General features: G+C 42.2%; 1 protein-coding gene across 1 annotated transcript; it reads right to left on the reverse strand.

The window, feature by feature from the left end:
* Positions 1-1,757: 1,757 nt before the first annotated feature.
* LOC143838889 (uncharacterized) lies at positions 1,758-7,997 on the reverse strand. The gene is made up of 5 exons (XM_077340794.1): positions 7,922-7,997; positions 7,137-7,325; positions 6,684-6,840; positions 2,562-2,744; positions 1,758-1,959 (listed from the first exon to the last, which is right to left on the reverse strand). Exons 1-5 carry the CDS (start codon positions 7,995-7,997, stop codon positions 1,758-1,760), a joined length of 807 nt encoding a protein of 268 aa, XP_077196909.1.
* Between the last annotated feature and the right edge of the window lie 5,289 nt (positions 7,998-13,286).

The raw sequence follows: 13,286 nt of genomic DNA on the forward strand, positions 1-13,286 counted from the left end.
GTGCAATCACAAATAAACCTAGTTATGCTTTTGAGTCTTGGAGCCAGTGCAGATGTTATTCTAGCTAGCTTCCTAGAGTAGCTGCTGCAATCTTCCATGAGGCCTCCCCTAAGAAGTCTAGTGGCTGTAGGAACAGACATGAGCCTGCTCTATCAGTTGTTTCCAGAGACTGGACAGCTACCGCCACAGCTGCATTACTTCTTGTTAGTGACAGTCATTGAACTGTGTACATTTATTATGCAACTCAAAATGCAAGGTAGAGAAATGTTTAGTAGGAGTCCAGTTTTCTACTAAAATCTGTTGTCAGCACAAGTGCATTTGTAATCTAAGAATACTAGTATTTACTACTGCAATTGCTTTTAATAGAGAGACTATAGTATTTGATAATTTATTTAAAATATATGTATGCTTGCCTTTCTCCTAAGCATAGCAGGGGCAATAATCTTTAATCTTTAATTCAAAATGTATATTATTAGATCCATGCTTTACAGAAAAATTCTTATCCATTCAGTTGGAAAACAAATTTTAATATGTTTGCTCTGCATACTTGGAAGCTCCTCTTTCTTCTGCTTTTTTCTGTCTTCTAAATGTCGGATATGTGTGACCTTCTGATTGCAATCAATAGCTTTATCTTTTTAAAGGATTTATTACTAACCAGCCAGTTCTGCTGTTTCAATACTCCAGCCCCTCCCAAGCAAATTTTTACACCTGGATCGTAATATGGCAATAGGTGAATGGTCTGTGGATTCCTAAGTGTTGGTCTTTAACCAGTCACGATGATTCCACATGTTACTTCCAATAAGTTGATTGGAATGAGTTGGTCTGTAGTCTCAGCAATTGAAAGTAACAGGATAAGCATGGCTTTTGTTGATCTAACAACAGAAAAACATGAATGTTGCATCTAGGAAAACTAAAATGCAAATATTCTAAACAGCTGTACTGGTAAAAGTTAATCATTGTATAGATGACTCCCAACTCATGAAAAGAAAAATTCCACATGGTGTAATTCTGTCATGTTTGGATTGGCCTGCTATTGAGGTACTTGCGACTTTGTGTAGTTACATGTTCAGTCCTGTCTGCCAGTCAGAATTACCTGGACTAGCTATACTAAATCACAGCTGAAGTGCATCATGAGCAAGTTGATCAGTGAGGGTCTAGGACTGCCAAATCTAGGCTAGAGAAGTCTTGGACATTTTGGGGTGGAGCCTTGGGAGGGCAGGGTTTAGAGAAGGGAGAGACCTCAAAAGGGTTTAATGCCATAGAGTCCACTGTCCAAAGCAGCCATCTTCTCCAGGAGGATGCAACTGGAGGCAACAGCAAGGAGTGCTGCCTGCTGAATCCTGGCCTCTCAAGCTTGCCGTTGCTTGGTTGCAGCAGAAACACTCCACATCAAGTTGAGACTACAGCCCAGAACAATCCATGCAAGGGAAGTACATACTAAAACCCAATTTTTCCTGTAAAGTTCTATTGCTACATACAGAAGTGTGTGTTATCACACATTCTTCAATGTATTTTTGTCCTGAACAAGTTATCTGTATCATATTTCAGATAATGCTGTTCTGTTGCCAGCTATATATTTGATATCAGCCATGTGCCCCTCAGATTTTCAGCACAGATTATTGTGGGCAGTTCATGCTGAATGGACGTTGCATGACAATGATGTGGGCATGTGCGTGTTTATGATTAGCCATGTGACATCTCTGATTCCAAAGTGGCCACTTTCACTGCTTGTTCAAGAACTGGGATCCTTCACATCTTCAGTAATAAGCAGAAGGCAAATCTGGGGGGAGAGTGGGGCAATAGGGTTTCATGGCCAAGGGAATGTCTCCTTGTTTCTGAGGCAAGTGAACAAACATGGAAGCAGATGGGGCTATGCCCGGCTTCAAAACAACCTGTGGGAAGATGTGGATCTCGGAGCATAAGGACTGCAGAGCCCCTTTCTGTAGATTTTCTTGACTCCTGTTATAAACAGAGCACATAAGCGATAGTAAGACACACAATTAGACTTACGCAAGTCTACTCAGTTAAAGCATTTCTTGAGCTGTGCCTTATTCTAAACATTAACTACTTGAGGTGCTCAAAGAGGTGGTGCCTCGGATAGTGCCAAGCCCCCAGAACAACGCTGTGACAGCTACGCTGACTGCTGTACATTAGCAGTTGTGAACTGCATTCTCCTAAGACAGTGCCCTCGGGCCTCTCTGTCAGCTGCATCACAACATGGCCCACATGTAGCAAATGGGCCTAATGATACAAATGGTGAAATGAAAGCATCTCAGACCTTCCATTATCTGGTTTGAGGATAATAGCTTGAAACAGAGGCTGGATTTTTCCAGTAGGTGGGCATATGGGGACCCGTGGGGTGAGCATTAGGCCCTGCTTGGGGCGTGGGGAAACGAAGCAGATACTCAGAGAATGAGAAGAAGAGTTTAGTGGGCAAAGGAGATGTGTGTGTGTGTGCAATAATCAGTTAGATTATGACCACTTTTGGCCTATGTGTTATGCTTTACAAATATGCCTTAGTTTGCGTGGGAAGCAATGTCGGTAGCAAGCTGGCCCAGTACCTTTGAAATCCCTGGTTGCTGCATCCTGCCAGTGCCCCAGGATATACACAGCTATAGAGGGCCGAGGTACGATAGTGAAGCCTGCGATTGTGTTTCAGTTTTCCATAGTGACTCCTTTGCTCCCCCAATTCCCGCTTAGCAGAGCTGGCTCTTCCAGCCTTAAATGTTCTCCTTTGCTGTTGCCTGAAAAACAAGGAAATTTGCAATGTGCTGTGATTGTATTCTATCTCGTTAGAATGCGATAAAATTTGCTGACTAAATTTCGGGAGTAATTTTTTACCTGCACATTTACCCATTAAGAAATTTATGGTGGTGTCCATTCTGGGTATGTAGTATGCCTTGTTATTCCAAACCTGAGGGGTCTTTATGACCTCTCTACAATACAGTCAGTTTACTGGTAAGGCCAGTTATGCTCTGTCACGATGTCACCAAGTGTGATTGTTTGCCCCCCCAAATGACAGTCATGCTCTCTGCGGTATATATGTGTGCATATGGAAAATGTGAAGCCTCAGTGCCACGAGCTGGAACTAGGAAGATGTGTCTGAAATGGCAGATGGCAGATGTGTTAGCAATAAAAAAGAAACCATTTTTTTAGGAATGTCACTGATGGTGTTAGCACTGGTTGCCTTCAAAGCATTACATGTAAAGGCACATGGGAAGCCCGGTATCTTACAGCCTGCGAGTATTTACACCGTTTCTACCTCCCTGAATTTCTTTATTTGTCATTCTTATTTTTCCTCACCTCCCCCAGTCCTCTCAACAGCCTTCTATGACTGGTGGGGCAGATTGGGGAATTTGAAACCTCCTCTCTGCCTAGTATTTCAGCCTCTGGACAAGGCTGGCTCTCACTTTTAAATTCCCCATGCATTTGAAATGTGCCATTTCTAGGGATTTTGGGACTATGGGGGGAAATTATAGGGTTTCTTTCAGGGAAAGAAAATAATGTTGAGGGAAATCACAATATTCAATATTTATAATAGATACAATTTATGTTGCTAAAACAGTAAAATAACATTATGTTAGTTAAGAAGAACTGGTGAGGGAGGTAATACCCTGCTTTTCACTGCCTAAAGGCATCTCAGACCAGTTTCTAATTGCCTCCCCTTCCTCTCCCCATAACAGATATCCTGTGTGGTAGGTGGGGCTGAGAGACCTCTGACAGAACTGCTCTGTGAGAACAGCTCTAACAGGACTGAGACTAGGTTCAGCTGGGTTCAACATGTAGAGGAGTGCAGAATCAAACCCAGCTCACTAGATTAGAAGCTATTGCCCTTAACCATTACACCATGCTGGCTTTCAATAAGAAAGCTTATTATTTAAATGAATCAATTGCATGGGGTTACAGTATTTGGATATCCAGTGAACCTTAAACTCTTCTGTAGTGTCACAAAATTCAGTCATGCTTAAACATGAGTTAAAATCTTATTTTGAAAAATAATTAGTTGTAAAAGAGGAAATACTTAATTGGAGTCACTGTTCCTCAACATCCCCCTTCCCCAGCTCGGCTGGAGGTTGGCTTCAAATTTTTCCATTTTTATTCGAGGCCTTCACCTCTCCAGCCATGAGAAAACAGTGTTACAAATCATTGCTTTGGTATGGTTAGTGACTTTTGTAAGTTTGTCAGTGTAGGAAAGCTCTCAAAGTGGTGTGTGTAGCTCTAACTTACCTTTTCTGGAATGGTACTGACTTCACTTTCATCTCTGAGCCCATTGCCTGCAGGGGGCAGCATTTGTTTAGCTATTTCTTCAGGAAATTGTGTATAGAAGAAATGTTCTGAGTAAAAAGCACTACAATAATAAAGTATTACCCTCAGCAAATTGGGTGTTATCCCCCTATGGCTATAGGCACTGTGAACAACTTACGAAGTGGTCTAGAGGTCTAACAACTGTGCAGTGAAAAGTAAGTAAAGGTAAAGGTATCCCCTGTGCAAGCACCGAGTCATGTCTGACCCCTGGGGTGACGCCCTCCAGCGTTTTCATGGCAGACTCAATACGGGGTGGTTTGCCAGTGCCTTCCCCAGTCATGACCGTTTACCCCCCAGCAAGCTGGGTACTCATTTTACCGACCTCGGAAGGATGGAAGGCTGAGTCAACCTTGAGCCGGCTGCTGGGATCGAACTCCCAACCTCATGGGCATAGCTTTCAGACGGATGCCTTACCACTCTGCGCCACAAGAGGTAAGTAGTAGTAATTTTTCTGCAGTAGGGAAAAGGTTAAGCATTTGAGTGTATATTTTTGGGAGGGGTGTCTGTGTATGGTTGGATTCTACAAACTATGAGTACCTTTGTGCTTACAAAAAATAGATTGTCCCCGCTCTCATCCCCCATGGCTCCCCAAAATCCTTATCTGCTGAGTTTCTTCCCTAGTGGAAGAGGAGCAGCTTCCAAATTCCCCCTCCTTGCTTCAGTGCCTCTGACCATTAGCTTCTTGGCTGTCATACAGGACTGCTGAGACAAGGGGAAGGCTGAGAAGATCTCCATGACTTTGGCTCTGTGTACGTGTGTGTGAACTGTATTTCTGTAATTGAAAACATACTTGGTACAATACCACTTTGAAACTGCAAACTGTACCAAATAGTCATAGCCTATAAATAAACTATTGAAAAAACAGAATAGCAAAAATAATGGAATCTGTTTACCAGCAGAGGGTAATTGCATCTGACACATTGTAATCCCGTGAGCATAAATGTTTGAAGAAATATTTGGTGACAACCTGTTTGAATACCCATTTCACTGAACTATGCTGGATTAATCAGCAACTTCCAGGATTCCTAAAATGGGAACAACTATAGATAAGTGTGTCTAGATCCAGGCGAGGCCCTGCCCTCTCCTTTTCCTGGGTCCAGAAGTTAAATAGGTATGGATCTGAGCCCCTAATAGCTGTGAACAAGCTGACAATCCCAGCTACTAAGAGGGGACTGAAATACTAGGTCAGTTTGCTGTTGGATTCCTGACACGCCTCTCTCATGGCAGCTCCTGACACAAATGATTCACTTCCTTCAAGAGGTCAAAGGTTACAAGTAGCCTTGCTGGTCCCCAGACAAATTCCAAAAACCCTTATTCTTATTAACAGGCAAGCCAGTCCTAGCTTGGCCAGCTGTTTGGGATTAGGGACGTTTCTTAAGCACTGCTCCTCCTCAGATATGCTGCCCTCTAAAAATCTAGCTGCTGTTTTTCTGTATATTGCATGTACCTCTGCCTGTGTAATCCTGTAAGCATCACCATCTTTGGTCATTTATATAGCTTACAAAATGCACACCTAAACTATGTCGTTAAAGAACATGGTGACTAGTCATGGGATGGTGATAGGCCCTAGGGGTGGCCTATGAAGATACCAGGCCAAGGATGTGGGGAGCAAAAGTGAAAGGGGGTCTCTTAGTCAGTGGACTCCAGGGACTTGAGGGATGGATGGATAACCCTAGCAAGGCCATTAAAAACATTCTGTATGGGTTTTTGTTTTAAGACTGGATTTTAATGTATAACTTTTTAATGTTTGTATTTGATGTTATTTTGTAGATCTCCCCAGGATAGTTCCCTGAGAGAGATGGCATAAACATTCCAGAAATAAGTAAAACAAGCATAATATAACAGTATATTCTGAATAGAATTCCTACTTTGAATTTTGATGTAAGGCATGAGAATAGCCATACCCTTTCCTTGTTTTTGACCCAGTGACTAATTCTAGGAGGCACAAAGTATAATCTTCTCTGGGCTGTACTGCCTTGGAGAGAATCAATATTTTGGGAGCAGGGGCACATGGGAAATGATGACAGAAGTCTGCTTCCAGACACTCAGGTTTGCAGTATGCCCCACAAGAATGCTGTTTTCCTTTTATATGCAGTCTAATAAGAAGGATGTATTTTTAACTTTCCTAAATGCTGGATAGGCAATAATATAGCTAAAGAGGAAAGAACTGAGATCCAGGGCTGAAGCTGCACAAAAGACAAAATATAATATATTTTTCTTGGACACTGATCAAAGCATTCAGTTTCTGGCCTGCTTGGATCAGTGTGAAATATCTAGCAGCTCTTCCATGACCCATTTTGTTTGACAGGTGCTGCTAAGCCACCCAGTCTAGTAACTGCACCTGACCTAAGATACAGATGGAGTCTAGACGTACTTACCCTTCATGGGTTCCATGTCCTAGTTCAGTTCCTCTCAGCATTCTGTCTCGCAGGCAACAAACAGCAAATGAGACGGACATGGTCACAATGATCACTCCACTGATGAGAGAGGCTATAATGGCCACTCGGAAGCCTTTGTCCAGCGGCTTTGGGATCACTAGGCAATAAAAACAGTGGGCCTATTAATGCTGCTGACGAAGTGGACCTCTGGCCCACTGGAATGAAATTTAAGGTGTTGCAAGTCTGTTTTTGCATTTTTATTGCATAAAGACTCCTTTCTTATTATTACCTAAAAGTCTTATGGATCTTAGAGCTGACCTCTTCATTTTGAATGACAAGTGTTGGGTGCTGGTTAATTGGAGAGAGAACATTCACGGGCCTTAAAAGAAAATGGTTTGAAGTGGTTTGCCTTCAAAGCCCCAAGAGTTCAGGTAAGCTTTGAACTGTGCTTACCTTCGCAGACTGGTGGAGGATGACTCCAGTAAGAGGTGCGTCCTTTCAGCAAGCAAGTCAGCTTTCCATTGCCCACAAGCTGATATCCTTCTCTGCACCAGTAGATGACAACTGAGCCCGGTGAGCTGCCAGAACCCTCATCAATATACACGAATCCATGACTTGGAGGATGGAGAGCTGCACATCGAGCTATGATAAAGTACAGTGGGAATACATTGATTTTAATGAGAAGCACAAATCTATTGATTAGAGACACTGGAAATGCTGGTCTTACGAAGTCCTGCAGAATCACTTTGGACAGGCTAGTGTCAGAAGAGTCTTAGTGTGTATGCGAGCTTCTGCCGATTCGGAGTTTCAGGGTGGGTTTTTAATTTTAATTTTTTATTTTATTATTTATTTATTATATTTATATACCGCCCTCCCCCGGGGGCTCAGGGCAGTTTACATAATAACATAAGAACAATACATGGAACAGTCTATAAAACATTTGAATAACCGTGCAATAATAACTGATAATTGTAAACATATAACGGTATAGTATAACCAATAAACAATACAACAATGCAACAATACAAACAGGTCCAGAGTATATACGTGGTGTTCTGAGGGGGGGGGGGAGCAGGGTCCCTTGGTTGCTGTTGGTTATGTCTGGTCTCAACCAAATGCCTGGGGGAAGAGCTCCTCCTTGCAGGCCCTGCAGAACTGTTTAAGCTCCGTCAGGGCCCTGATCTCCTCCGGGAGCTCGTTCCACCGGGTGGGGGCCATTTATTTCTTTTTACATTTACCTGGGCACGTATACAGAAAGTAGTACTTGGAAAAGGAGGTAGTATGTGGACTGTGGGTCCCCAGTGCAGACGTCATCTTCTACACTCTTATACCCTGGATCTGTAACACAGAGGAGTGACTGGGTTGCTAGCTTTCACTTGGGCTTTGGAGATCCCCTGGGATTGCAATTGATTTCCAAACTATAGAGATTGCTTTCCCCATAGATTCTATGGCCTTATGCCTTACCCTCTTCCATTGGCAACCCTATTGGGGATTAGCGAAAACAAAAGATATAGATAGCTTGTGCCTCCAATGGCCTCTCCAGTCTCATTTTTTTAAATTAAGGAAAGGCATCTTTGACTTCCTAGCAAATAGCTGTTTATGCATTGGTGCAACTATTGTCTCTTCTGATGCGTGAGCGTCCCTGGGGGGACTCCTATGACAAAGTCAGAAATATTATGAACATCAGACAAAAAGAAATCTTCCTTTAATCAGATAGGTAGATTTTTCTCATTGAAGTGTGAGCATGGTACTGTTGCAGATTAAAATTTTAAATCTAGTTTAGGATGTTTTGCTAGAATAGACAAGATGGCTTGCTTTTAAATTATTTTGTGGATCTACAAACAAGCAATTTTCCCATTTCACCCTTGAAGGATTACTTATGAATCAGTGGCTTTATGCCTAGAAGAAATCCCACAACAAAGGGAACAAAGTTTCCAACAGTTATATTTTGGCACGCACAAAGCTGTCTTACGTTATATTTATAAGATAAAACTATTTAGATAGTTTAATAAAATAAATTAAGGGGCATTTAATTTTGTGTAAAATAGCCATGCCTGTAGAACCTCAAATCTTTCAAAATCTGGTCTGCAATGTGATCGTCTTACCCTTTCTGAAAAGGTAAAGTAAGAATTTTATAAATTGCATTTTTGTTTTATAAATATAGTCTAGGTAGCAGGAAGGATGACATTGAACTTTTATTTATAAATCTTGTTTACATACTCTAGCATTTTCTGTAAAATTGTGATTCTTGTTTATTGTGTTCAAGAATATTTAAATAAAGTTCTTAAAAGACAACATTGAGTAAACCTTGGCTGTGTTAAAAGGTCTCTACCAAAACCTGGAATAAACAAACTTCTGGCCTCTTTTCAGGTGGAAGACTGGTGCTACTGAAGAGAGTGCTACTGAATGGTCACTGAAGAGACTGATCGTTCTCCATGCAGCCTTGCAGTTTAGTGGTTAATACTTTAAGACTGTCAAAGAGACTCATGGTTTCCATGTGCTTCCCCCCCTCCCCAAGCAGGATAATACTCCTTAACAGAACAGTGCTTATAAGAGGGTTAGCAAATTCCTTTAGATTACCAACCCTGCTTTTTGTGCCAGGAAGACAGACTAAAAGTGGTATATAAGACAGGGGGGCGACAAGTGAAATTCAGTACGTCCTCAAGGACCTTACATGGTCCATGCCCTGGGTATTTGAGGGACCACCTCTCTGAATACGTTCCCCAGAGAATACTTTGTCCTTGTACTACCCAACTAGCTAAGGATAAAGAAATATGCCTGGCCTCAACTAGAGCCAGCGTCTTTTTGTTCCTGGTTCCTGCCTGGAGGAATGAGCTCACCAAGGAGGTCAGAGCCCCATCAGAGCTTGGCAGGGCCTGCAAGATAGAGCTTATGGTTGAGGCCCATTAGAAAGTTGAAAAGTCATCTCACATCAATAAATCAGGCCTCCCCCCTGTCCTGTCCCCCCAACTCCTACCTCCTAGTGACACCTATGCTGGCAAAATTACTACCTATGCAATTACTGTAATCAACTACTGGTTCTGACAGCTGTTTAGTTTTATTGCTTTAGAAGAAGAATTGGTTCTTATATGCCACTTTTCTCCATCAGAAGGAGACTCAAAGCAGCTTACAATCACCTTCCCTCTCCTCTCCCCACAATAGACACTCTATGAGGTGGGTGAGGCGGAGAGAGCCCTGATATTACTGCTTGGTCAGAATAGCTTTATCAATGCTGTGATGAGCCCAAAGTCACCCAGCTGGTTGCATGTGGGGGAGCGCGGAATCAAACCCAGCTTGCCAGATTAGAAGTCTGCACTCCTAACCACTGCACCAAGCTGGCCATTAATTTTTATGGATATTGGTTTGTTGACAATCCAAATTTTATTGGTTTATCCCTGATACATGAGCCTCTTGTGGCTCAGGGTGCTAAGGCAGCTGACATATTGTCTGAAGCTCTGCCCATGAGGCTGGGAGTTCAGTCCCAGCAGCCAGCTCAAGGTTGACTCAGCCTTCCATCCTTCCGAGGTCAGTAAAATGAGTATCCAGCTTGCTGGGGGGTAAACGGTAATGACTGGGGAAGGCACTGGCAAACCACCCCGTATTGAGTGCCATGAGAACGCTAGAGGGCATCACCCCAAGGGTCAGACATGACTCTGTGGTTGCACAGGGGATACCTTTACCTTTACCCCTGATCCAGATTGAGACTATTGTTCACTACCCCAAGAGAGCTAGTCTGAGAGGGGCAATATACAAATTGATATAATAAATAAACAAAGGGTACTACAAATTATTTCTGCCAACATTTTTCCAAATCCATGTTTGTTGATACAATACCAGTGGGAGACACTCAGCAGTTGCTGGAAGGGCACATTATTTCTATTGCAGAAGCAGATTAATCCCTGAACATGCTGATCCAAGACTAGCTGGGGGGAAATAACTGAAAACTGCTGGGAAGGTATTTCCAATGAAAATTGGTGAGCAGGAGAAATGTTCCAGCCAATCCGTTCTCCTTTCCATGTGCTTTGCATTGTTTGTATTTGCTTTACTGAAGGCTTTTGGAATCACCAGCTTTTCTCTGTGTATCCCTTCCCAGGCTTCTTACACACAGAAGTGTACTCTGCCTTGATGCCCCAATCAGGAGGGTTTCTTTCTTTCTTTCTTTCTTTCTTTCTTTCTTTCTTTCTTTCTTTCTTTCTTTCTTTCTTTCTTTCTTTCTTTCTTTCTTTCTTTCTTTCTTTCTTTTGCTGTGCAGTTTCCCTAACCTGATTTGCTACAATCTTTTCAGACAAATTTCATCCAAAGTGAGGATGGGAAAATGCAGGTCTCACTTTTGCAGGCCTCACCGTTCTTAATAACTCTGCCATTTTTGTCACCCCCCCCCCCCAAAATGCCACCACTTTTTGAACTGCTTTTACAATTGAAAATTTACTGACTGCTATAGCATTGCAACAATTCAATACTATGATCTACTAGTTCCTCTGAATTTTTAGCTTTCTAAAAAATAAAAAAAGCTCTTGGTTCTTTTCACTGCAAATATATAAGGGAAAAGTCATTGGGGAGTTTTCCATTCTATTACCACAATGACAAGCGCTGAAGTCATTTTTTTAAAGGTGAAAATTCAGGAGAAATAATAGACTCTGGCAAATTATCATCATAATGTTATAAAGTTATAATGTTTTTAAAATGCGGGAAAGCTCTCTGGTGGCAGGAAGAGGAATGGCGGGTTGGGGGGCTGGAACAAGGAAAATGTGGGGGAAACTGTTGTGTAGCTACTGCTGGAAGCAGCCTTAGTTCCAGTTATTTACACACACACACACCCTCACACCAATACGTTATCAATCTACCAATATCTCCCTTAGAAGGTAAATGCTTCGGGACATGAATGTACAACAAATGCCACCATTAAAAAAAAAGAAAATCCAAATTGTATCTATAAAATATATTGTATTGTCTGTTCTGTTGAGATCCCATTTTCAGGTGACAAAGCCATAATATATTTGCAAGCAGATTTACAGGTTTTTAGCCTGTCTATACAAGATCACACTTGAACTTACTGTTAATCATTACAATATAATTGCTGCCACCTCCATCAACATTTAGAACCAATAGTTTGGTTTGAAAGTTCATTCCATTTTTGGATGGAGTGTGGGATAATTCAGACCTTTGACATCTACTTGATATTTAATGTTAATATGTGATAATGTTAAAATGTGATAATGAATACCTAATCAGAGAGCTAGTATGTGGCCCTTGAGCAATAGCCTTTTCGGTAGCAGTTCAGTTGCGCAAGATGTGCACTCCCCCTGGGACATGATGGCAAGGGGTGACAGGTGGGCTTTAGCTACAGGCCTGAGGACAGACAGACACTAAAGAGTACCTGAAAAGTTGCTCTGCTCAGTGGTCCCATTTGCAGTTTCTCTTAAGGAGGTCCTTATGCTAGCCTCCTCTCCAGGCATGCTGAGTGCAGATTCAAGAGATTCACCCAAAGCAAATTCGAGGCAACTCCAAGCTAGTAGGCAGAGGGCTGTGTGTTCTCGGGACCTTGGTTTCTTCATGTTACTGTGACATCCTGTAGTTCTCCCAGGAATATCCAAATTATGTGCATGTTTTCCTCTTGTTCACTCAGAAGCAGGGGAGGCAGCAATAAGCTGGATCTTTAGGGCTTTAGGAGGATTGCTTCCCAGAAACCAGCAGCTTTTCGCCAGATTCTTACTTTTTCTCCTATTTTTTGGCAGTGGTATGTAATATTCATTGATGGTTCTCTTCCCCCTCTCCACAATGTAGATCTTTGTGTTTAGTGTGCTTCAGCCTCTCCCCCCACCCCCACCCCATTATTCCAGCATTGGCTTGCTGACTAGGTTCCACAGTTGACAAACCAGGGCTTGTAAAATGAAAGACATCTACACAGAGCCTTTTGGAGACCTCACATAGTATTATAAATGATAAATAGTGTTGGTTCTATTATTAGAGAAGATTTATTCTAAATTAGTCTCTGTAGGTCAAAAATGTAAAAACTTCAGCATCGCTAACTCTCTCTGAATTGTGGCGGGAGACACACTTGCAGACTGTTGTCTCGTGCGTTGTCTTGCTAGAAAAATCAATGATGCAGAGAAGCTCTGCATTATTTGCTTGCAAATGGCCAGGTTGTTATCCTGGGTATTTTGGGCAGTTTTTACAGCTCCAGGTCATGACAGGCAGGTTTGTCACAGGGCTTTATAGGTGGCTAGAGCCACCAGGTGACAGTGTTTGTTGGTGTCATCAAACTGGTTCTTGCGTTAGACCTGGGGTATTTGGGGGAATGGCAGGGTGGATCTCCTTGCTGGAGACGATACAATTCTGAAGCAGGGATGGAGAAGAACTATGAGCAAAATAAATCTGCATTTGCACAGATGGACTTGTACCCACATTAGCCCTGATTCACTGAGGATTCTTGTGTGTGGATTTTTCCTGTAAAAGAGGAGGAAATTTCTTTCCAGGGCTTGCCTACTTTAAGAATGTATTCACTACTTTCCAAAACATGGGGAAAGAAGCTGTCTATTTTTGTTTTTTCTCCTTGAATGTGCTTTTGCTGTTCTGTTTGTGGATGTTTGTGTACCACACATA

The sequence above is a fragment of the Paroedura picta genome, chromosome 5 (assembly GCF_049243985.1).
Source record: "Paroedura picta isolate Pp20150507F chromosome 5, Ppicta_v3.0, whole genome shotgun sequence".
Lineage (NCBI taxonomy): Eukaryota > Metazoa > Chordata > Lepidosauria > Squamata > Gekkonidae > Paroedura > Paroedura picta.